Source organism: Eubalaena glacialis, chromosome 2 (genome assembly GCF_028564815.1).
Source record: "Eubalaena glacialis isolate mEubGla1 chromosome 2, mEubGla1.1.hap2.+ XY, whole genome shotgun sequence".
NCBI classification, from domain to species: Eukaryota; Metazoa; Chordata; class Mammalia; order Artiodactyla; family Balaenidae; genus Eubalaena; species Eubalaena glacialis.
Window position 1 is genome coordinate 158,230,412 of NC_083717.1, and position 23,746 is coordinate 158,254,157.

General features: G+C 39.1%; 1 protein-coding gene across 3 annotated transcripts in view; it reads right to left on the reverse strand.

Moving 5' to 3' along the window:
- ESR2 (estrogen receptor 2) overlaps window positions 1-23,746 on the reverse strand; it is a 170,977-nt gene that overhangs the window by 130,677 nt on the left and 16,554 nt on the right. For 2 of the 3 annotated variants that reach the window (XM_061180888.1, XM_061180887.1), the window contains exons 4-6: window positions 21,745-22,044; window positions 18,803-18,941; window positions 12,825-12,958 (exon numbers count right to left, since the gene is read on the reverse strand). In XM_061180888.1, the coding sequence (XP_061036871.1) occupies window positions 12,825-12,958; window positions 18,803-18,941; window positions 21,745-22,044 (573 nt within the window). The remainder of the gene's footprint in view (window positions 1-12,824; window positions 12,959-18,802; window positions 18,942-21,744; window positions 22,045-23,746) is intronic. The other variant, XM_061180890.1, reaches the window with a different exon arrangement.

Below are 23,746 nucleotides of genomic sequence, written 5' to 3' on the forward strand. Positions count from 1 at the left end.
TTCATTTTAGAACCAAATTAAATGACTTTTCCTAAAACTAAAGAAATACAGTAAAAAAGTCAAGATCTTGGCACACCACAACACACATACCAAAGAAAGTAAAATAAAATCAAGGACACAATTTCCTTTCCTCTTTATCGCCTGGGAACAGCTGTGTGCTCCTTTCACCAGCCCACCTGATGACATTCTGAGCAGCACATGGGGAGAGATGGGCAACCCCCCAACATCTGCCACGTCCTAAGGGTTCAAAGCATGAAGATATAAGCTCGCCTCAATTGAAAGCAAATAAATCAGAAGAGATAAAGTGTTTAATAAAAATTCCAGAATACTAACCAAAGGAAAAATGTTCTGGCTTTTGGGAGATGTATGTGGGGTTTTGTTTGCCTGTGTGCTTTGAGGGAAGAACCTCTAGCTATGACCATCCCCTTTATCACCACCTCCTAACCCAGCACCATAAGAACAGACTGATGTTGGAAAGGTGTTGGTGATATGGACCCAGGAGGCTGATGCCTACAATGCTTTGCCCCCATGTTCTCCATCAATAGAAAAGCACCCATCTGGCCTCTTCGGCATCCTTCTGTGTGTCCTTTTGTATCTTGGCCTTCTCCGCCCACCCACGTCATGGGAACCCTCCCCATAAACTCAGAGTGAACCAGGGCTTGAGTTGATATCTCTTAATAATTTTCTTCATGTAAAATAGGATTACCTGGTTCTAACTATTTCTTTCATTTAATGAAAAGTTTCATCCATATGAAAACTTTGTAATGAAAAGTCATAAAAGTTTGCAAAGCCCTAAAATTGTTTAGATAAATAGATCTTATTCCTAATTTTAAATATTTTAAAAGACTAATTATTTGCAGATTGATTCCACTCTGTTTCCTAGATTCAGTAGCCTCTAATGCTATCCAAGGGAGGACTTCCCTAGTCTCCAGGTTTCTGGATGACAAGATGGCTGGTCCCAGGACTCTTAATTTGGATACGCTGTTACATTAAGTATAACACTCACAAAACACCCTGGAGTTTCTAAAACACTTTAACAAATATTGTAATAGGTTGTGTTAAATGCAACATTTTCTGTTGTCTCTGAGTTTCAGGAGCCATATCAAAGACTGAGTATATATAATACAGTAATACCAGGCACCCTCATATCTTACCTATGCACCGCGGAAGAGGATTTGCTGAGAGGGAAGTTCGGATGGTGCTGCCCTCACCCCATCTCTCCCCAACAGAGAGGAACATGCTCTTCTAAGCCTGGTAAGGATCAGACCCCTCATTAACTGTAAGAGTGTATATCCCTATTCTGGACCAAAAGCATTGTATCTAGTTCATTACTGCTAAGATTTTTATTAGGATCAAGTTGAATTTACAGACTATCTGTGGGGAAGATTGACCTCTTAACATACTGAATCTTCTAACCCATTAACATCTCTCTCCATTTATTTAGGATTTCTTATTTCTGTCAGCAATGTTTTGCAGTTTTCAGTGTGTGGTCTCACATGTTTTGTCAAATTTAACCCAAGGTTTCACAATTTTTGATGCTATTGTAAATAGTATTGATTTTTTATTTCAATTACCAATTGTTCATTCCTACCATATAGAAATAAAATTATTTTTTATATATTTCCCTTATATCCCACAATCTGGGTAAACTCACTTTTTTGTAGACTCTTTGAGTTTTCTACACAGATTATCACATTTTTCAAATAAAGAGTTTTACTTCTACCTTTATAATCTGGATGGATGTCTTTTATTCTCTTTTCTTGACTTATGACACTAAAACTTCCAGTAAAACATTGAATAAAATTCATGAGAGTGGACATACTTGCCTTATTCCTGATAACAAGCAAGTATAACATTAGCTGTAGATTATTCATTAATGCCCCTGATTAGGTTAAGGAAGTTTCCTTCCGTTACTAGTTTGTTGAGAGTTTTTAGAAGGAATGGGCATTAGACTTTGTCAAATGCTTTTTCTGCACATATTGGAATAATCAAATGGTTTTTCATTATTATTCTGTTAATATGGTAAATTATGTTGATTTTCTTTTTTTTTAATGAATATGACATGGTTTTATTTTTCTTATTTATTTATTTATTGACTGCATCGGGTCTTAGTTGCAGCACATGGGATCCTTCGTTGCGGCATGCAGGCTTCTCTCTAGTTGTGGCGCACGGGCTCCAGAGCACAGGGGCTCTGTAGTTTGTGGCACACGGGCTAGTTGAGGTGTGCGAGCCCAGTAGTTGTAGCGCTCGGGCTTAGTTGCCCTGTGGCATGTGGGATCTTAGTTCGCCGACCAGGGATCGAACCCGCGTCCGCTGCATTGGAAGGCGGATTCTTTACCACTGGCCCACGAGGGAAGTCCTTGTTGATTGATTTTCAAAAGTTAAAGAACCTTGTATTCCTGGGAAAATCACACTTGTTCACAATATATTATTGGATTCTATTTCTAAAATACAAATTTGAGAATTTTTGCATCTGTATACATGAGAGATACTGGTCTGCTGTCTTCTTTTCTTCCAATATGTTGGTCTGGGTTTCCTATCAGAGTAAGGAGTTGGAAAGTATTGCCAGCTCCTCAGTTTTCTGCAATAATATGTATAAGCTTGGTATTACTTATTCCTTAAATGTTTTGTAGAATTCTTGCAGAAAAGCCATCTGGGCCTGAAGTTTTCTTTGTGGGAAATTTTTTAACTATAAATTCAATGTCTTTGATAGATATATAGCTGTTCAGAATTTTTAAGTTTCTTTTTGATTGAATTTCAGTAATTTGTATCTTTCAAAGAATTTGTCCATTTCATCTAATATTCAAGCGAATTGGCATAAAGTTGTTTATAATATTACATTATTCTTTTTAATATCTGCAGAAAAATAACACCACCTGTCCCACTACTGATACTGGTAATTTGTATCTTCTTTCCTTTATTCTGATCAGTCTGGCCAGAGGCTCATCAATTTCATTGATCTCAAATAATCAGCTTTTGACTTTCTTGCTTTTCATCTACTATTTTCTCTTTTTCTGTTCCATTGTTTTCCACTCTATCCTTTATTATTTCTTTTCTTCTGCTTATTTGGGGTTTCATTTTCTCTTCTTTTCCTGTTTCTTTAAGGTTGAAAGCTGAGGTCCTTAATTTCAGACCTGGCTTTTTTAATTGAAATATAGTTGACGTACAATTCTAAGTCAGTTTTGGGTGTACTACATAGTGATTTGACATTTGCATACATTATGAAATGATCACCTCAATAAGTCGAGTAACCATCTGTCTCCACACAAAGGTATTACAATATTTTTGACCATATTCCTAATGTTATATATTACATCTCCATGGCTTATTTTATAACTGGAGTTTGTATCTCTTAATTCCCTTCAGTTACTTCATGCACTCTCTCTCCCCTCCAGCAACCACCTGTTTGTTCTCTGTATTCATTAGTCTATTTTTGTTTTGTCTGTTTTGTTTTTTAAATTCCACAAATAAGTGAGATCATACAGCATTTGCCTTTCTCTAACTTACTTCACTTCACATAATACTCTTTAGATCCTTCCATGTTGTTGTAAATGGCAGGATTTCCCTTTTTTTAATAGCTGAGTAATATTCCATTGTATGTGTGCATACACACACACACACACATACACACACCACATCTTCTTTATCCACTCATCTATTGACGGACACTTAGGTTGCTTCCATATCTTGGCTATTGTAAATAATGCTGCAGTGAACACTGGTGTACATGTACACCAGGATACACATTCTTTTCAAGTGCACATGGAACATTCTCCAGGATAGATCACATGCTAAGCTACAAAACAACTCTTAATAAATTTAAGAAGGTTAAAATCACATCAAGCATCTTTTCTGACTACAACAGTGTGAGACTAGAAATCAACTAGAAGAAAAAAACTGCAAAAAACACAAACACATAGCATACTACGAAAAAAATCAATGGGTCACTGAAGAAATCAAAGAGGAAATAAACATATACCTGGAGACAAATGAAAATGGAAACACATGATCTGAAATCTATGGGATGCAGCAAAAGCAGTTCTAAGAGGGAAGTTTGTAGCAATACAAGCCTACCTCAAGAAAAATCATGAGATATTCCTTTTATTGGAATATGGGCCTTGAATGCTATAAATTTCCCTCAAACTATTTTTTTTAATTAATCTATTTATTTATCTTTGGCTGTGTTGGGTCTTCGTTGCTGTGCACAGGCTTCCTCTAGTTGCAGCGAGCTGGGGCCACTCTTTGTTGCAGTGCGCGGGCTTCTCATTGCAGTGGCCTCTCTTGTCGCGGAGCACGGGCTCTAGGCACACAGGCTACAGTAGTTGTGGCTCGCCAGCTCTAGAACGCAAGCTCAGTAGTTGTGGCGCACGGGCTTAGCCGCTCCATGGCATGTGGGATCCTCCCGGCCCAGGGCTTGAACCTGAGTCCCCTGCACTGGCAGGCGGATTCCCAACCACTGCACCACCAGGGAAGCCCTCCCTCAAGCTACTGCTTTAGCTGCAACCCCAACATTTTGCTGTGTTCTACTTTCATTTTCAGTTAGTTCAAAATGCTTTCTAATTTTAATTTTGATTATTTTTCTGTGATCCATGGATTATTTAGATATATGTTATTTGGTTTCCAAACATTTGGAAACTCTCCAAGATCTTTCTAATATTGGTTTCTAATTTAGTTCCATTGTGTCAAAGAAAATACTTTGTATGAATTAAATTATTTTAAATGTATTCAGACTTGTTTCATGGTCCAGAATATGGTCTATCCTGGTAAATATTCGATGAATACTTGAAAAGAATGTGTCTTCTGCTGTTTTGAGGTTGAGGGTTTTTAACATGCCAATTAGGTAAAGTTGGCTGGCAGTGTTATTCAAGTCTTCTCTATATTTACTGATTTTCTGTCTACTTATTCTATCAATTACTGAGAGAGGGGTATTAAAATATCCCACTATAATAAGGGATTTGTCCATTTCTCCCTGCAGTTTTATCAGATTTTACTTCATAAGGTTTGAGGTTCTCTTATTTGGTGCATAAATGTTTAGGATTGTTATGTCTTCTTGACAAATTGACTCATTTATCATTATGAAATTACCTTCTTTATTCCTAGAAATATTCTTTGCTCTAAAATTTACTTTTTCTGATATTAATGTAGCCACTCCAGCTTAATACTCTGTTCATTTTTTAAACCCTTTTTTCTTTCTATTATTTTTTGATAGTTTCTATTGCTCTTGCTTAACAGGCACTATTTTTTCTTCTGCTATGCCTAATCAGATGCAAATCCATCAAAACATAGTTTTCACATTTAGAAATTTAATTTGTGTGTGTTTCATATTTTCCATGTCTTCCTTAACCTGTTCATGCTTTCCTCTACTCCTTGGACATATGGAATATAGTTATATTATATTATATAAAAAAATTGTTTTAATGTCCTTGTCTACTAATTCTATCATCTGCATCACCTGGTGTCTTTTCCAATTATTGTCATTTTCCTCATAATAGGTCATATTTTCTGCTTCTTTCCATGCTTGCTAACATGTGATTGGTTTACCCTGTTAAGTGCTGGATATTCTTCCATTCCTTTAAATAGTCCTGAGCTTTATGCAGTTAAGATGCAGTTAAGTTACTTGGCAATAGTTTGATCCTTCAGACTTGCTTTTTAAGTTTCATTCAGTAGGACCAGGGCAGCCTTTAGTCTAGGGCTTACGTTACCTCACTACTGAGGCAATACCTTTCTGAGTACTACAGCCAACATCCAGTAGAGCAAAAGGTTTTTTCCCTGTGGCTGGTGAGAACATGAACTATTCCTGGCCCTGTGTGAACTTCCAAGTGTTGTTCTGCCTGCTCCTTTCTGGTGGTTCTTTCCCTGTCCTCGGTTAGTATCATAAGCATGAAATCAATGCTCAGCTGAAGACCTGAAGGGGATCCTCTGCAGGTCTCTAAAGCCTCTCTGTCCAGCTCGTTCCTCTCCAGTTCTCTCCCCTGAAAATCCTAGCCTCCCCAAATTCACAACTCTGCTCCCTCAATTCAGGGAGACCACTGGTGTCTACCTGGGTTACTTCTCCCTGTGTTGCAACCTGGAAACTGGCTCCGGGCAGTAAACTGGTCAAAGGGATCACCTTGTGTCTATTCTCTTGGGAGTCACTGTCCAATGTCCAATGTCTGTTTTACATATTCTGTAGGGTTGTTTAAATTCAAGGTGGCTAAGTGGATTCTGTCCCTGTGTTTGTTTTCAAGTTAATGCTATAAATAATCAAAAAGAAAAAAGCCTGTAACTTGAGATGCTTAAAATCTAGCATGGAAAAGACTCACCTCTCCTGACAGTGGAAATTTTCCAACAGAAACAGAACCCCATTTTCCTAACAGCAATGCTGAACAGAATAAATTCATTTTGAATGCCGTTATGACTACCAAGCCAAAAAAAATTCTTAAGAAAAGATTTCTTAAATTTGGATTTACTGTAAACAAATCCTACTCACTTACTGTCCCAAGTGGTAATTACATCACATGCCTACCTCACCCTCTGTAATTCTCTCTACATGGCAGTTCTGCCAGATGCTGCAGGAGGAATGCCGTAGCCTTAGGCTTTCCCATTTGCATAGATGTTTCTAGTTTCCCAACAACACAATATGATGTCCAGAGGCTAAAATGACTGTGAGGAGCCTTGCCAAACATAAGGCTTTACACTGCAAAGTGGTGTAACAAGAAGCAAACTGCTTTCCAAGGAGCACTTTGCTGCACAGAAAAGAGTCCTAAATTATTTCTGCAAGTAAGAGAAGCCCCATAATCTGGCATTTGATGATCCTCCTGTACCAAGGTGGGAATGAACTTTCCAGGGAAATCTTTCCTTTAACAAAGACAAATGACAGCAAAAATCTGAGGTAACGTCTGTAGGTAGATTCAAAGAGAAGGTCAGAAAAAGTTGATTTTCTTCCACAATCAGTTTCAAATGTCCCACCTGGACATTTCCTATATGCACATCAACTTAATCACTGATGTAAGCTGGGCCCTCATATTATTTTACAGAAGGTGAATGGTAACAATCAATGTCAAGAGGGAGCCAGAAGCTCCAAAGCATTTAGGAGTCTTCTTGGCTTTCCCTACAATTTTCATTTGTCCAACAACTTACCATTTCTACTCACAAATGTCTGCTTTCTAGAACTGGGGTAGGGAGTGTACTGGGTGTGGGGGAAATGTCTTGTCAGGCAAGTAAGGCCAGATTGAGATCCAACCAGGAAGTACCCAAAGGTTGTCTTCAGGGTCTCTGAGTCTCACATGACCTTCAAATTCCTTCTTCATTCCCCCTCTCCTCTCCTTCAAGACCTAACTTCCTCCCCCCACCCCCACCTCCTGATTCAGCTATCTCCCGGACAGCTCTCCATGCTCTATACCAGGGTTACTCAAAGTATCGTCTGTTACCAGTTCACAAAGAGAGAAGAAGAAATTGAGGGTAAGCATTTGGAAACTTTTACAGTAATTGACAGAGTAATTTTAAATCAGTTGAATGTAACAACAAAATACTAGGGCTTGTATTTTGCACTTTTCTTTTTCTAGTACTTTATTTTTATTTTACAAAAGTAACTATCTATATGGAAGGATATACCATGTTCTTGTATTAGAAGAATCAATATTGTCAAAATGACTATACTACCCAAGGCAATCTATAGATTCAATGCAATCCCTATCAAATTACCAATGGCATTTTTCACAGGACTAGAAATAAAATTCTAAAATTTAAACGGAAACACAAAAGACCCCAAATAGACAAAGCAATCCTGAGAAAGAAAATTGGAGCTGGAGGAAATCAGACTCCCTGACTTCAGACTATACTACAAAGCTACAGTAATCAAAACAGTATGGTACTGGTACAAAAACAGAAATATAGATCTATGGAACAGGACAGAAAGCCCAGAAATAAATTCACGCACCTGTGGTCAACTAATCTATGACAAAGGAGGCAAGAATATACAATGGAGAAAAGACAGCCTCTTCAATAAGTGGTGCTGGGAAAACTGGACAGCTACATGTAAAAAAATGAAATTAGAACACTCCCTAACACCATACACAAAAATAAACTCGAAATGGATCAAAGACCTAAATGTAAGGCCAACACTATGAAACTCTTAGAGGAAAACATAAGCAGAACACTCTTTGACATAAATCACAGCAATATCTTTTTTGATCCACCTCCTAGAGTAATGAAAATAAAAACAAAAATAAACATATGGACCTAATGAAACTTAAAAGCTTCCACACAGCAAAGGAAACCATAAACAAAACAAAAAGACAACCCTCAGAATGGGAGAAAATATTTGCAAGCAACTGACTAGGGATTAATCTCCAAAATATACAAACAGATCATGCAGCTCTATGTCAAAAAAACCAACAACCCAATCCAAAAATGGGCAGAAGATCTAAATAGATATTTCTCCAAAGAAGACATACAGATGGCCAAAAAGCACATGAAAAGATGCTCAACATCACTAATTATTAGAGAAATGCAAATCAAAACTACAATGAGGTATCACCTCACACCGGTCAGAATGGCCATCATCGAAAAGTCTACAAACAATAAATATTGGAGAGGGTGTGGAGAAAAGGAAACCCTCCTACACTGTTGGTGGGAATGTAAATTGGTACAACATTATGGAAAACAGTACGGAGGTTCCTTAAAAAACTAAAAATAGAACTACCATATGATCCAGCAGTCCCACTCCTGGGCATATATCCGGAGAAAACCATAATTTGAAAAGATACATGCACCCCAATGTTCATAGCAGCTCTATTTACAAAAGCCAAGACATGGAAGCAACCTAAATGTCCATCTACAGATGAATGGATAAAGATGTGGTATATATATATACAATGGAATATTACTCAGCCATAAAAAAGAGTGAAATAATGCCATTTGCAGCAACATGGATGGACCCAGAGATTATCATACTAAGTGAAGTAAGTCAGATGGAGAAAGACAAATATCATATGATATCGCTTACATGAGGAATCTAAAACAATGATACAAATGAACTAATTTACAAAACAGAAATAGAGTCACAGATGTAGAAAACAAACTTATGGTTACCAGGGAGGACGGGAGGAGGGATAAATTAGGAGATTGGGATTGACATATACACACTACTATATATAAAACAGATAACTAATAAGGACCTACTGTATAGCACAGGGAACTCTACTCAATACTCCGTAATGACCTATATGGGAAAAGAATCTAAAAAAAGAGTGAATAGGGACTTCCCTGGTGGTCCAGTGGTTAAGACTCCATGATCCCAATGCAGGGGGCCCAGGTTCGATCCCTGGTCAGGGAACTAGATCCCGCATGCCGCAACAAAGATCCCACATGCAGCAACGAAGATTCCCCCGTGCCGCAACTAAGACCCGGTGCAGACAAATAAATAAATAAATATTTAAATATTTAAATGTTAAAAAAATAAAAAAGAGTGGATATATGTATATGTATAACTGATTCACTTTGCTGTACAGCAGAAACTAACACAACACTGTAAATCAACTATACTCTAATAAAAATAAAAATAAAGTAACTATCTATAACAATTTGGAAATTATAAAAGAAAAAGAAACCTGGTGCTTCACCATAGATAGTTTGAGAAGCACTGCTCTATGTGTTTCCCTTTCATCAAAACTAGTGCCAATGTCCAAGAGTACCTATTAGAGAGGAAATGAATATAGGCTGGAGGGGGAGAGGTCAGCTGCTCCCACATCAGGAGACAGCCTGCTACCCATGTGGCCACAGGTTCTGCATTGAGTTTTGGCTTCAGGAACTGCTGCTTGGTCTGATTTAAAATAAAGTAGCATAATACCATCTCACAGATTTCTGCTGTTTCAAACACTAAGCTCTAAAATTGGATAAAATCTAGGTAATAAAGCCCCATACATTGCCCAAATGAAGTCTGTAAGTCATCACTTGAGAATTAAAACCTGGACATACATATTATTTGAGAAAGAAAGAAAAAAAAAAAAAAACACCAATAACCTAAAGGCCCAACAAGAGTAAACAGCTAGGGCTTCCCTGGTGGCGCAGTGGTTGAGAGTCTGCCTGCCAATGCAGGGGACACGGGTTCGAGCCCTGGTCTGGGAAGATCCCACATGCCGCGGAGCAACTAGGCCTGTGAGCCACAACTACTGAGCCTGCGCGTCTGGAACCTGTGCTCCGCAACAAGAGAGGCCGTGATAGTGAGAGGCCCGCGCACCGCGATGAGGAGTGGCCCCCACTTGCCGCAACTAGAGAAAGCCCTCGCACAGAAACGAAGACCCAACACAACCAAAAATAAATAAATAAATAAATAAAATTTTTAAAAAAAGAGTAAACAGCTAAGCAAAGCAATCAATACCTGGTACAGCAGCTGGATTGAATACCACCAGGTAGACAGCAAACTTAACAGGATGAAAACTACACAGAAACTTAGAAATGTGTGCAAAATAATACATCTCTATTAATTGTAGCAACGTTTATAATGGTAAAAAAAATAGAAAATGTATATTAAAAAAAGGCCCATCAATAGAGAAAAGGCTGAACGATATAGACAATGCCCTTGCTTCAAAGACTGAGTTAGATCTCTCCTCACTGTCCTGAAGGGATTTCACAGCATTCTGAAAAGGAAAAAAGCAAGATGCAAAGAAGTATTTGTATGTAGTGTCCCAAGTTTTTTAAATGGGGGAAAAAAGGTCTATCTGTGTATATACCGGAGGTGAGGTATTATTTTAAATGATTATTAGAGGATGGAAGAAGGTATGAAGGCTACCCTCTGGTTGTTAAGATTAGCTACTTGGTGTCTGGGTGGAAGGATCACGAAAAAATGGGATCAAAGCAAGCCTCTTTCAAAGTTTCCATAACTTTTAATACAAGATGCTATGCTGTTTATGTAAAATTTTATATATGAGCATATGTGTACATATCTATCACTATCTCTCTATTAAGAGCTGTTAAAGAACAGTCACCAAAGATATGGTGGTTATCTAGGGCAGAGAGGGGGGATCCTAGTGATTTTTATTTTCTTCCTTGTATGTTTTTCTTTTGTTTGAATGTTTACAATAACCAGGTATTATTTATACAATAAGAAAAAAACAGCAAAGCTACAACATACACACATCTTAGATGCTTTCCTCATTTCCCACCTCTAACCCACATATTTCCCTCAAATCAGGTCCCTTCCTCCCAGGCCCCTCCACACCAAGTTAGTTCTGGCTCTCATTGTTCCTAATAACTCCTGTTAGGCCCCTTGCCTCAGTCTCTCCCCTCTCCAGTCAGTCCTCCGCACGGAAGCCAGAATGACCTTTCAAGAATGCCTATCTGTCCATGATACTTCCCTGCCTGACCCTCTTCTAGGGCTGCTCAATGCCCCAGGCAACAAGTCTCAACAGGAGTTACACTCAGTAATCTTCAACACTGCATTTTACAACCTTGTCCACCTCGCCCTGCTCTTCTACTGTATGACTTGCAGCTCCTGGCTTACCCCCATCCTTTCATTCTTCCCTGCCTACCCCTCCCACCTGCCCATCAACTCATTCAACACCCAAACATCGTTCCCTTCTGCAACCACTTCAGCACCTCTCCTCCTGTCTTCCCAGAGTACTCAGTGCTCTGTACACACTTTGTGATAGCACTGAGATCATTCTTTTTAACGAATTTGTTTTCTCTCTCTCTCTATGAGCCATGGGAGGGCAGGAATATATATAGCCTCAACATCTTTAGTGAATGAATGAATGAAATGAATGAATAAATGAACTTGTAAAAGCAGAACCCAAAACAGTAAATATAAATGCATGTTAACCATGTAAAAGGTCCGTATAAACACTGAAAAGGGGCTGAAAGTCCAGTTATAAAATACATGAGTCATGGGGATATAATGTACAGCATGGTGACGATAGTTAATAATGCTGTATTGCATATTTGAAAGTTGCTAAGAAAGCAGATCTTAAAAGTTCTCATCACAAGAAAAAAGTTTTGTTAACTATGTATGGTGATGGGTGTTGACTTATTGTGATCATTTCTCAATATACACAAAATTCAAATCATCTGGGACTTCCCTGGTGGCGCAGTGGTTAAGAGTCCGCCTGCCAACACAGGGGACACGGGTTCGAGCCCTGGTCTGCAAAGATCCCACATGCCACGGAGCAACTAAGCCCGTGCACCACAACGACTGAGCCTGCGCTCTAGAGCCCGCGAGCCACAACTACTGGAGCCCGTGTGCCACAACTACTGAAGCCTGCGTGCCTAGAGCCCGTGCTCCGCAGCAAGGGAAGCCACCACAATGAGAAGTCGCGCACCACAACAAAGAGTAGCCCTCGCTTGCCGCAACTAGAGAAAGCCCGCGCACAGCAACGAAGACCCAACACAGCCAAAATTAAATAAATAAATAAATAAATAAAAATTTATTAAAAAATTCAAATCATTTATGTTGTACACCTGAAACTAATACAGTGTTATATGTCAGTTACATCACAATGAAATAAATTAAAATGTCAAAAAAAGAAAAAAGGATGAGAGGTTAACATTTTGAAGTTCGTTTTTTCCTTTTCCAGTAGAGTGGTTTCAGCTACTTTTTAAATTACTACCGGTAATTCACCCAACGAATAATTTATATTCAAATTACCAAAAGTTAACTACAGTTTAAATCCCTATAAAATGAAACAGAAAAGTCCGAAAGAAAGCCATTTTCCCCTTTTGAAATAAAATAAGAAATTCAGAAAAAAAAAAAAAAGAAAGAAAGAAATTCAGTACTCCTCAACACCATGCCAGCTCTAGAAACAGCATCTCTCCCCCATAAAACATGGCCCAGCTGTGTGGTTACTTACTGGAGTTGAGGAGGATCATGGCCTTGACACAGAGATACTCTTTGTGTTGGAGTTTTAACTCGCGAAACCTTGAAGTCGTTGCCAGGAGCATGTCAAAGATTTCCAGAATTCCTTCTACACATTTCCCTTCATCCCTACAAAAGTCCATTTAGAAATGTAAGGAACATACAGCTTCCGGTAACCATCGAAAGCAATAAGGAGTATTTTCTTTTTAATCTCAAGTTTCATCTTGTACACCCTTTAACTATAACAAGATAGTAATGAGAGCACACCCAGAAATGTGAAATTACTAGAATTATTTTTATATAAGGAAGACAGGGCATCTCCTAGAAGTCCATAAAGCAAACATTTGAATATATACTCTTTAGGCAACAGTGTGCACTGGAAGTACATTTTCCTCCTACCTATTCACCAAATGTTTTCTTAAAGGAATACCATTTCTGTTCATTATTTTTGATCTAAACTATGTCAGCCAACCAGCCCTCAATATGACACATATTACTAAAATGATACAGTCCATGTTCTCATCAAAAAACTCTGAAGTATTAATGAGGAAAGACTGAACATTACAGAAGCAAATATCCCTAGAAGAAATATTACTTTATATCTAGGGCTTAACTCTCACATCCTGCTGGTCAACTAGAAACTGGTGGGGCAGCTAAGAGACATTTAAATGCAGTTTGAAGAAAAGCTAATATGACATACAAAGAAATCACAATTACAGAAGATGGATTAGAATCAGGAAAGGAAGGTAGAAATAGAGACATGGTAATTTTGATGTGCCAAAGATTATTTTTAAGCAAAAGTTTTAGACAAACTTTGGACCATGTAATCGAGATTCTTTTGAGCACTCCTTACGGAAATGAATGTTTAAGCATACTTTTGAAGTAAATTACTTGAACTGTACCTAGAAGATACCAGCTTCAATTCACTCCAGCCAGACACACATTATTGCACCTCACTGCTCCCAAAACAACTTCTATTATCATCAGTCATAGAGCTATTGGAAGTCCTTGACAAGCAAGCAGTTAGATGATTTCGCCACAAAACATTCATTTGCTTCTAAAAGCCTGCAGTACATAGCAAAGGGCAGCTATGGTAGCCATGAGTTTCTGCAAGTTTCATTTTCAGTCTCTGTAGCAGCCCCTGAAGGAGACCTGAGATCTTCAAAGAACTGGCTGGTCCCTCCTCCTTCTCCCAACCCCAAGCCAGGACATTTCCAGTGATGGTAGTAGTTGGAGAAAGGGCCTCTGTAGAGTTCAAATGAACTGACACCAGTGGGTACTACCAATCCTGCTAAAGCCTTTCCTATTTGGTGCTATGCTTGGATGGCCGCTTACCAGGATCCTGCAGTCCACAGCGTTCACACCCCCGCAAGCTCACTGCACAAAGCTACAAGTATGCAAACTGCACACACTAGCAAACAAGCGTGGTAACTTTGGAAACCAGTTGAGACTTTCTGAAAGCGCACAGGTTAAGTGATAAAATGTCAGTGCCCCCTAGAAGTCACTCCTAAGGGAAAGGCCACCTTGGAGAATCAGAGCCCTGGGCAAAGGGTGCCAAAATCTATAGGAAAGCCCCAGCCCTCCATATGCCATCTGCCCACCTCCCCTGCTCTGGGCTTTCCCAGGCAGCCTGCTGCTAGTGTCCAGTAAGGACATGCATGCCCTGCACATAGCAGAGGCACAAGAAATACTTATTCACTTATTCACTTGAATGCCCCTCAAGCCAATCATCAAATCACTCGGCCTAGGACAATTAATTATTGGAAACTGTAATTGGTGGGTTTAAGGACATCTGATACTGAGAAAAGCTAGTTTTAAAATATCTCTGGGGGCAAAAACAAAAAATCCAACAAGTCCTGCATTGACAATTTAATAGTTTGGCTCTTTACTCTTTTGTGAGACTCAGAGGTGGGGTCACGGGCACACATGTGCATGCACACACATGCACGCACACACACACACACACATAGGCACGCACACACACACACACACACCTCCCCAAGTAGTATGATAAGGGGACTCATTTGAAATCAATCCTATTTTGCAGAAGCTGCCACCTGTGCCTAAAAACACGTCTCTAAATACTGAAGTTAGCACCATTTCCTCATCGAAATACATACCATTTAAAATGTAAATTCATATTTCAAAAATGGAGGTAGAGGGACTTCCCTGGTGGTCCAGTGGGTAAGACAGGGGGCCCAGATTCCATCCCTGGTCAGGGGAACTAGATCCCGCATGCCACAACTAAGAGTCTGCATAACGCAACTAAGACCCGGTGCAGCCAAAATAAATAACTAAATTTTTTTTTTTTTAATGGAGGTAGAGTTTATATTGTAGGGTATCTTAGGCTTTGATAAATGCTGCAGCGCAAAGTAATCAGAACATATGTAGCGCATGGAAAAAATGAATTTCTCAACCAGTTGTAAAGAGCTAGGTCTGATTGCTTTCTCCAGCAGGTGTGAGAGCCAACCATCTCATTCAAGGGGTGGCAAGGTTAGAATATTTTTATTCACTTTACAGGCTGTAGAAAACAAATACATTTCTAGAAAATAAATGAGAAATACAGGGGCAATAAGGTACAATATCTTATAAAGGACACGCTAATAGAGTTCTACTTTAAAATGAGTTATACAGAACAGAGTGAGGAAGGACTTTACAGTCAATGAGACCTATTTCATTTATTCAAGTAACTATGATTGACACTGAATTACGAGTAAGAAATTAGGACAGATTTAAAAGATCTGAATTCAACCTAGTGGGTATATGAGTTGGATGTTAAAATACTGAAACAATATATCAATCAGACCAAACTACTCATGGAAATTTACTTTTACACTCCATTTCCCCATAAACCAGTGCTAAATAAAAATAAAAGTAGTAGTTCCATGTGGACTATCTTATATTTGATAACCACTCCCTTTATAAAAGAAAAATATTCTGTTTGATACCAAGGACAACGTGTTGAAAGAGTGAGCTTCCCTTTGGGGTTCACTGTTTTGTACTGACATATATATATATCTGCTGGCAGCACACATGTGGCTAATGGACCACAGTTTGTCTATCTTTGTGTGGGTGGCAATAGGGTTGGGAGAGCTTAGCACATGGGAAGGACTTAAATATTGAACTCAGGTGAAATGATCTGAGTACAAAAGGGAAATACAAATTCAGAAGTGAAAATTCTGTCAGTCTCTTGAAGAAAATTCAATATACAAATACCTGAGGTGAATGCAAACTCAGTACATTTACACTTGTGAGTCCACAGAACTCCATAAACATCCACTTCCTCTGACTTTTTAATAACATTTGACAGTTTCCTATTGATGCTAAGGACACATAATGTCTTAGCATATATGATTTTTTGAGCAAGTAGAAGTTCAGATTCTGTGGTAGATCTTCACATGAATTGGGATTCTAGTGATTACTAAAAGAACTACCTTGTTAGAAATAAGCTGAGATACCCGGATTTTCCTCTCATCCTCAGTAGGTTCAAGTTTTCTCGCTGCAGAAGCCTCAACAAGAATAAAGGGAAACAAATTATAGTCTCAGTCTCCACAAATAAATAGGCTAATTTAATTGTATTCACTGCTTACATGGTCATACCACCACTTAAAGGAACTCTGACAGGACAATCTACCAAAAGACAATTATTTTCATGTAGTGTGAAAATTATTTATTCACATTGCAAAAAAGATTCACAATAGAACACTTTTATGGTGCATGATCCCTGACTTTTGGAATAAGTCACATTTTGAACATTTTTGAATAAGCAACTCCTCCAGAAACATACCCATTACATTAAAATGTATTTATCTGTATAAGAGATGCACTAAGAGTCTCGGACTTGAAATTCTATACTTTACAGAGTGCTCAAATCAAGTAGGGACTGCAACAAAAAAATAACCACTAGTAGGCACTCCAAAAATATGCCTGTTCAATGTGAATGCATTTACAATTCCCAAGAACTCCTCTTTTATCCTCAAATACACTCAATTTCTACGTTGTAAAAAATAAGACATCCAAATATTTATAAAGTAATGTGAGTCTATTAAAATAACATATAAGAAAAATTACTTTTTTTTTTCTTCTATTACTTAACCAACAGGTAAGCCTAAAATTTATCTGGGATTGGTGTCAATTTACAGTAATTTACATACACATGGGAGTTAAAGAACCCACACAAAGAGGTAAGTTAGTTGTACTAAAAACCAGGAATGAAACAGTCACTGAAAATAAACACTAAATGTGGCATCAATTTAGAAATCAAGACAAAAAATAAAATAACCCAGTCCCAAAGTCTGCAAATTTATTGGTTCACCAAAGGATAGAACTTCTTCCTAGCGCTAACTTCTAGGGAATTTTATGTGTATATTTGTGTGTGTGTGTGTGCGCCTTTATTTAAATGCCAAGTGGAATATAAGGAGTGAATGAATGAATGAATTAGACTGATGGCTTGGCTGGGTGCTTGGCCTTGCAGCCCGCCTTGCACCATGGTACCCTGAGATGAGGGCAGGAGGAGCAGGTTTCTGAGGTGCACAGAGAGTAAAACAGAGTTGTTCTAAGATCAAAGAATAAAGTAGAAAGTTACTTTGCCTTTCGGCCTCCTCCTCTTTCCTCTTCCAGTTCTCTGTCCCGCTGGGAGGCATGTACTGTTGTAGGTAAGAGTGTGAACTTCGCAGCCAGCCCCTGTGCCCAGCTCCGTCACTTGCTAACTGCAGGTAAGTTACCTACCTCCTGTTTCCATATCGGAAGGACAGGGATAATAATGGTGCTCACCCATAAAGGGCTGTTGTGAAGATGAAATGACTTAACACACATCAGTGCTTAAGACGGTGCCTGGAAGCCAATAAGTCAGCTATTGTGATTGCTACTGAAGGGTCTGGGCTTCCAGAACCTCCCTCTGGGCTTGCTCCTACTGGAGCCACAGTCCATGCTCCAGCTCTTCCCAACGGCCCTGTTCTCCACCAACACACCTCTGTTACTTAGAACAGTGTTCTTTGTCAATGCTGTCATCCATGACAACGGACAGAATGGGTGCTAATTCCCTGGGCTATTACTTTTCATCTGAGTAAGGTGTGCATGGGGATCTTCTGATGATCTAAAGAGGCAATGCCAAGGGGCAGATCCTTTCCATTCATAACACTAGGCATCCTTCTTTGTGCACAGAGTCAAATGTGACTGAATATTCAACACTAGCACTTTTTTCAATATAAGGAATGTGGAAATCAATTTCCATGGAGATTTTCAAACTGTTCAAATTTTCCCCAAGAAAGCATTCTACTTTTCTCCTAAAAAGCCTGAGTGTTGTACATTCCAGCTTTCCCTCCATGAACAGTTCACCTAAGTCAATTAAAAATTGGTTCCTTTTCTGCACCATCTTTAAAAGAAAACTAAATGCAACCAAGTTATCGCATTAACACTATCATTCCCCAGTTTCCGTTAACTTTCATCTGGTTTTAATAACCATTCCTTCCACGGCTATTGCCAAAAATGCTATATGGTACATGTAGTTAGAGTGAGTTAAAGCATGTTAAAATAAACTTGGTAGATTTGTAAGAATTTCATCACCTGTCCAAATAGCTGGAGATGTACAGGGTCCCTACCAGTGGAAAAAAACAGCAGGACAGCTTAAAATTATAACCTGAAAATGGAGTTTTTTAGTGCAGAAAAATCTAAGTTGACGTGTACACTTAGTGGCCACATACCCTGCAGGACACAGGCCCCCGCTGTGGTCTGGCCAGTGAATGCTGCCACACTGAAAGAATAGGTAAGAATGAGTCACAGGACACTTAATCATTGTGCCCATGCTCTCCTTCTTGGGTTCTTGACCCAGTGAAGGAACTCATGACATTATCCTCCTCTTACCTGCCCTCTCAGGAGTAAGGTTTTAATTGCAGAACCCAGGACTCTGTCCCACTTCACTCAGCGCCTCACTCAAACCAGTCGGAGAAGAAACACAAAGTATTTTTTTCTCACCTGTCCAGAATGAGGTCTGGAGCGAAGATGAGCTTGCCGGGGTGGTCGATGGAGCGCCACATCAGCCCCACCATGAGCACCTCCAACCAGCAGCTCTCCAAGAGCCGCACTTGGTCGTACAGGCTGAGCTCCACGAAGCCTGGGGAAAGCAAGAGGCCGTGAGCACACCCCACCCTCCTCCTCAGCTCCCCCGTTCCATAAAAACAGAAGAGCAAGTTTTGAAAAGCTAAGAAAACACAAATCATACAGGGGGGAAAAATCAATATTTTAAAGACATTGCTAAATGCTGACAAGTGAGAAAATCTTGAACTCAAAGTGAGTACTCACTATTTTCTAGTCTCAAACCCCTTCAGGAGAGAAATGTACTTCATTCAGAATTTCTAAAGGACTGACACCTGGGCTTATACAGCTCCCCAGACAGATGCTAGGGAAGAACAGAAAGCTGGCACTGACCTTTGTTGGTTATATCCTAATAATCCCTCTGCACTACTGAGAAAGACAGAGCTCAGCTGCCAGTCAGAGGGGCTGCCAATCTGGCCCAGCCCATGACTGGGGCCAGGAGGAGTGGGGGGATGGGATAGTGGGGGTGGCGGATGGGAGGCTTGCAGAGAGAGCAGGGCCAACCCCTGCAGAAAGTCAGAGCTCCAGCTGAAAGAGTTTCTTCAATTGCTTAACATTTCCCATCTAGCGTTAGAATCATTCTTCTGAGTAGGTGTGCTGTCTCTAAGCTACTCTACGCTGAAGAGGATAGGTAACAACTGAAGCAGGTCCCTAAGGGAGGTGAGCACTTCAGAAGCAGAGATCACCGGTGCTTCCTCCATAAGCCACCATAGGAGGAGGAGGCAGTATAATATAAATATAGTAAATATAAACAAATGGCCTTGGAGTGCAATGCATTCTGCTTAGAACCCTGCTCGGCTTCATCCCAGCTAGTTACTTAATCTCCTATTAAGTCTTTGTTTTCTTACAGGAAAAATGGGGGCAACAAGGCCTATCTCTGAGAATTTCCTACAGCCAGGATCTCTCATCATCCTCATTTCACAGATGAGGAAACTATGGCACAGAGAACACACATGGTTCAAATCTTTGAACAATTATAACACAAATCTGCACAAAGGATAATTTAATAGAGTAATGAATGGAAAGATGGATAAATCCTTTCCAAAGCCACGTCCTACACTCAATTCCGGTTCCTGATATGTGTACACGTTTCAATCTCACCCACAGTTATAGACAACAAGCCTACCCAAAGGAGATCAAGCTTTTCATACTTGTACATATTGAACAAAACCAAGGCTAGGTGATATTCTAATTTTTTTTTGGTTTAGACAATGACTATATTAGCTGAGAAAGGGAGAAAAAAATCCCACAGCTTCAGACTATGCCTAAGCTTTCTGAAAATTTTCCAAAATAGCAGGCTTGAAGAGGGACTAATGCAGCTTAAGAGTTTGGTTTTGTTTTGGCACAAAGAAGCTGCACAGCTCTCAGGAGTAATTAATTTCACCACTATTCTCCACGTGGGATCTTGAAAACTAGGCTTGGAATACACGTAGAGCAAAAGCTAGAGGAAATTGCATCAGTATTGTCTCCTATGGGAAAGAGCTGAGAAAAAAACAGCATTCTGGCAAAGGTAAAGATGCTAGACTATCAAAACCAAAGTGGAAAACCCGAAAATTCTCAGAAAACTCAGAAGCAAACAAATGATCCCTATGGATACTATTACCTGAGGCTCTTACACCCAGCTGCTCTTCACCCAGCTTCATGCCCCCTTCTCAATCTTTAAAATGTGCTTAATGCAGTTGCTGACCTCCAGGCCATGGAAATTGTCCCTAGTGGCTTAGAACTTGGAGAGAGACCTCATTTCTTAGACAAATGTATAGATGTACATGGAGAAGCCCTTCCAGGGGAATGGTGGGTTGCTGTCATTCTATGTTAGAATCCTTGATTCATTCTTTCACAGAAACACCAATTCAAATAATAATTAGATGGTGACAATGCAGTATATGTTACAAACTGGTCTTGGAAAGTGGACACATTATCACAGAAACACCAATTCAAATAATAATTAGATGGTGACAATGCAGTATATGTTACAAACTGGTCTTGGAAAGTGGACACATTATAGGATAGAAAATGAATGTTCTAAATGACAATTTACAAATAACCAAACCCATTTTTAACTTTATCAAGTTAAAAAGCATTCCAGGTTTATTGATGATTCATGTTACTTCTACAGCTGATTTACTCTATTTATCCATATATATGTACATACTACTGATTCTTTCTCTATTGGAACAAAATTTTACAATTCCTATTTAGCATCTGAGAAACGTTTCACTTTCATACTGGTCATACTGAGCTCCACCCCTCTTCCCAAGGTGAGAAGTCCACAGCCAAGAGATGGGTTAAGGTGGAGCCCAGATCCCTTCCTTTTAGACCATGTTCCAGGTCCCAGGACCCTAGAATTTCCTGCCTAAATGGCCTCATATCCACTTCCAGAGCCTGGGTGGGTCTCTTCCCTGGGTCTCTCGTCCCAGACCAGATCTAGGCATGAGATGTGGCCAACGGGCTAGTGTCTGTAGGAGATATGGACAGGTAGAATGGGGTATGTGCAAGGTGGTGTGGGATGGATCCAGGAGTGGGAGAAGAAGGAAGAGAAGGGGTCCACCATATACAACTCTTTCTGCACTGCCATGTCTGGTACAGAACTCAGAGGAATTCAAGAATTCTAAATTGGAACCTGGCCTTCCAGGATGTGTTGAAGGCATACATGTCAAAATAGGAAGAAAGAACATATTTCATTTAAAGGTCATAAATCAAGCTCGCAAACTGCTAAATACCCAAGACACAATGTGGAACTCCATTTTGTATTCTTGCCCCATAAATGTTAGAGGCAGCCCTTTCCACAAATAACTTTAAAGCTAAGACCCAGAAAGCCCTACCCGGAATTTTCTTGGCCCAGCCGATCATGTGTACCAGCTCCTTGTCAGCCAGCTTGGTCAGGGACATCATCATGGAGGCCTCGGTGAAGGGCGTGCTGGGGCGGCTCACGAGCACGTGGGGCGGCTCGGCCTCGAGGAGCGTGAGCACCAGCTGCTCTGGGCTCAGGGCACTCAGCAGCAGCTCCTTCACTCGGGTCACGTGTCCACCGTTTTTCTTGGCTTTGCTCAGGCAGTGCAGCTGCTCATCAGAATTTCTCTGCCTTCGAACTACGCGGTACCCACACCTTTCTCTCCGGGAGCCTAAAGCAGAGAGCAGATGATAACACACTGCTTTCCCGTCTCTTCTCCAACCCAGCAGTCAAGTTCCCCCAGTCGCCGGGTAAAAATGAAGCAATGATATCACTGGAAGACCTGAGTCTATTCACAGAATGTGCCTTAGAACAGGAGCCTGACTTTTATTTCTAGAGCCTGTGGGGCACGTACTAAAGATTATTATATTTGTGACTGACTGTACTGGCAAAATCAGTAATGACTTTTTAGGGACAAAAGCCCAAATGATCTTTAGGTTTCCATTTCAAGGTCATCTATTCCATTTCTAAATCTAAATCCATTTCTCTTTTAAAGTGTGCTGGTGTACCTCAGTTTACAAACCATGAAATTAAGAATCTTCTTCAGGCAGAAGATAAGGAAAAGGTAGAAACTGAATATAAATAATGCACTTTTAATAATACATCCTTAAATTCTTTTGCGTGTGTGTGTGTGTGTCTGTGTCTGTGTATTCTTTTTACATACTTAACACAAATAAGTTTGTTTCAAACAATAAAGTAATTGAAAAAATCTGGAAAATATAGACGAGCACAAAATTTGGCTTAAAGTCAGTTTTCTTTTAATGCTTTTATACTTTTCCATATTTTGTACACAACTTTAGGACATACATAGTGTACGTATATATGTGTGTATATATATAATTGTATAACCTCCCTTTTTTTTTATTAAAAATGTATCATTTTATAACAATTAAAAAATCTGTATAGCATTCTGTTCTATGAGTATAGCACCACTTATTTAAAGTGTCCCCTGCTGATGGAACTCTAGGTTGGTTCCAATTTCTTTGCTACTATATTACACATTACAATGAAAATGCAACTTTGTACCTGTATCCAATTACTCCCTTATAATAAACAGAAAGAAGTCAAGTTGCTGAACCAAGTTGCTCATTTAAATTAAAATTTAAAATTTTGATACATATTGATAGATTGCCCTTCAAAACTATTTTAAAATTTATAATCTAAATAATACTTTAAGGGCTACCTATTTTCTTATAACACCATTGGACATTAAAAATCATTTTTAATCTTTGCTAATCTGGCAAGTGACTAAACAATCTCATTTTACTTTGTATTTTTTCAATTACTAGCGAGGTTGACTAAAATGTTTGCCCTTCATTTTCTCTTACTTGTATATTGCCTATTTGCTTCTTTTGCTCTTTATCTCCTTAATTACCTACAAAGGCTCTTTATATAGAAATGATAACTTTTGCTGTATTCAATATTTGTCTTAGTTGTTAATATATCTTTTAACTCTGCTCATGGTGTCTTCTGTCATAAGAAGATTTAGTACATAGTCACATCTGTCTTTTTGTTTCACATAAAGATTACACAAATATTCTCCTATATCTTTTTAAAACACTTTTGTGGTTCAAACCTATTTGAAATTTTATGTATGTTTCTATTATGTCATATTGATATTTCATGTTATGCTTTTCCAAATGGATGTACAACTTTCCACATACCATTTATTAAATAAGCTTTTCCCATTGATTTTTATAAAATGCCTTGTCATTTAATAAATAATTGTGTATAAAAGTATCTTCTTCCAGAATTTCTACTCTTTTTCATAGATCTATTTTTCTATTCCTGTGCTGGTACCAAAACGTTTCAGTTACTGTAAGTTTATATAGCAGAACACAATGGGATAATGTCTTTAAGAAAGAAGCTTTCGG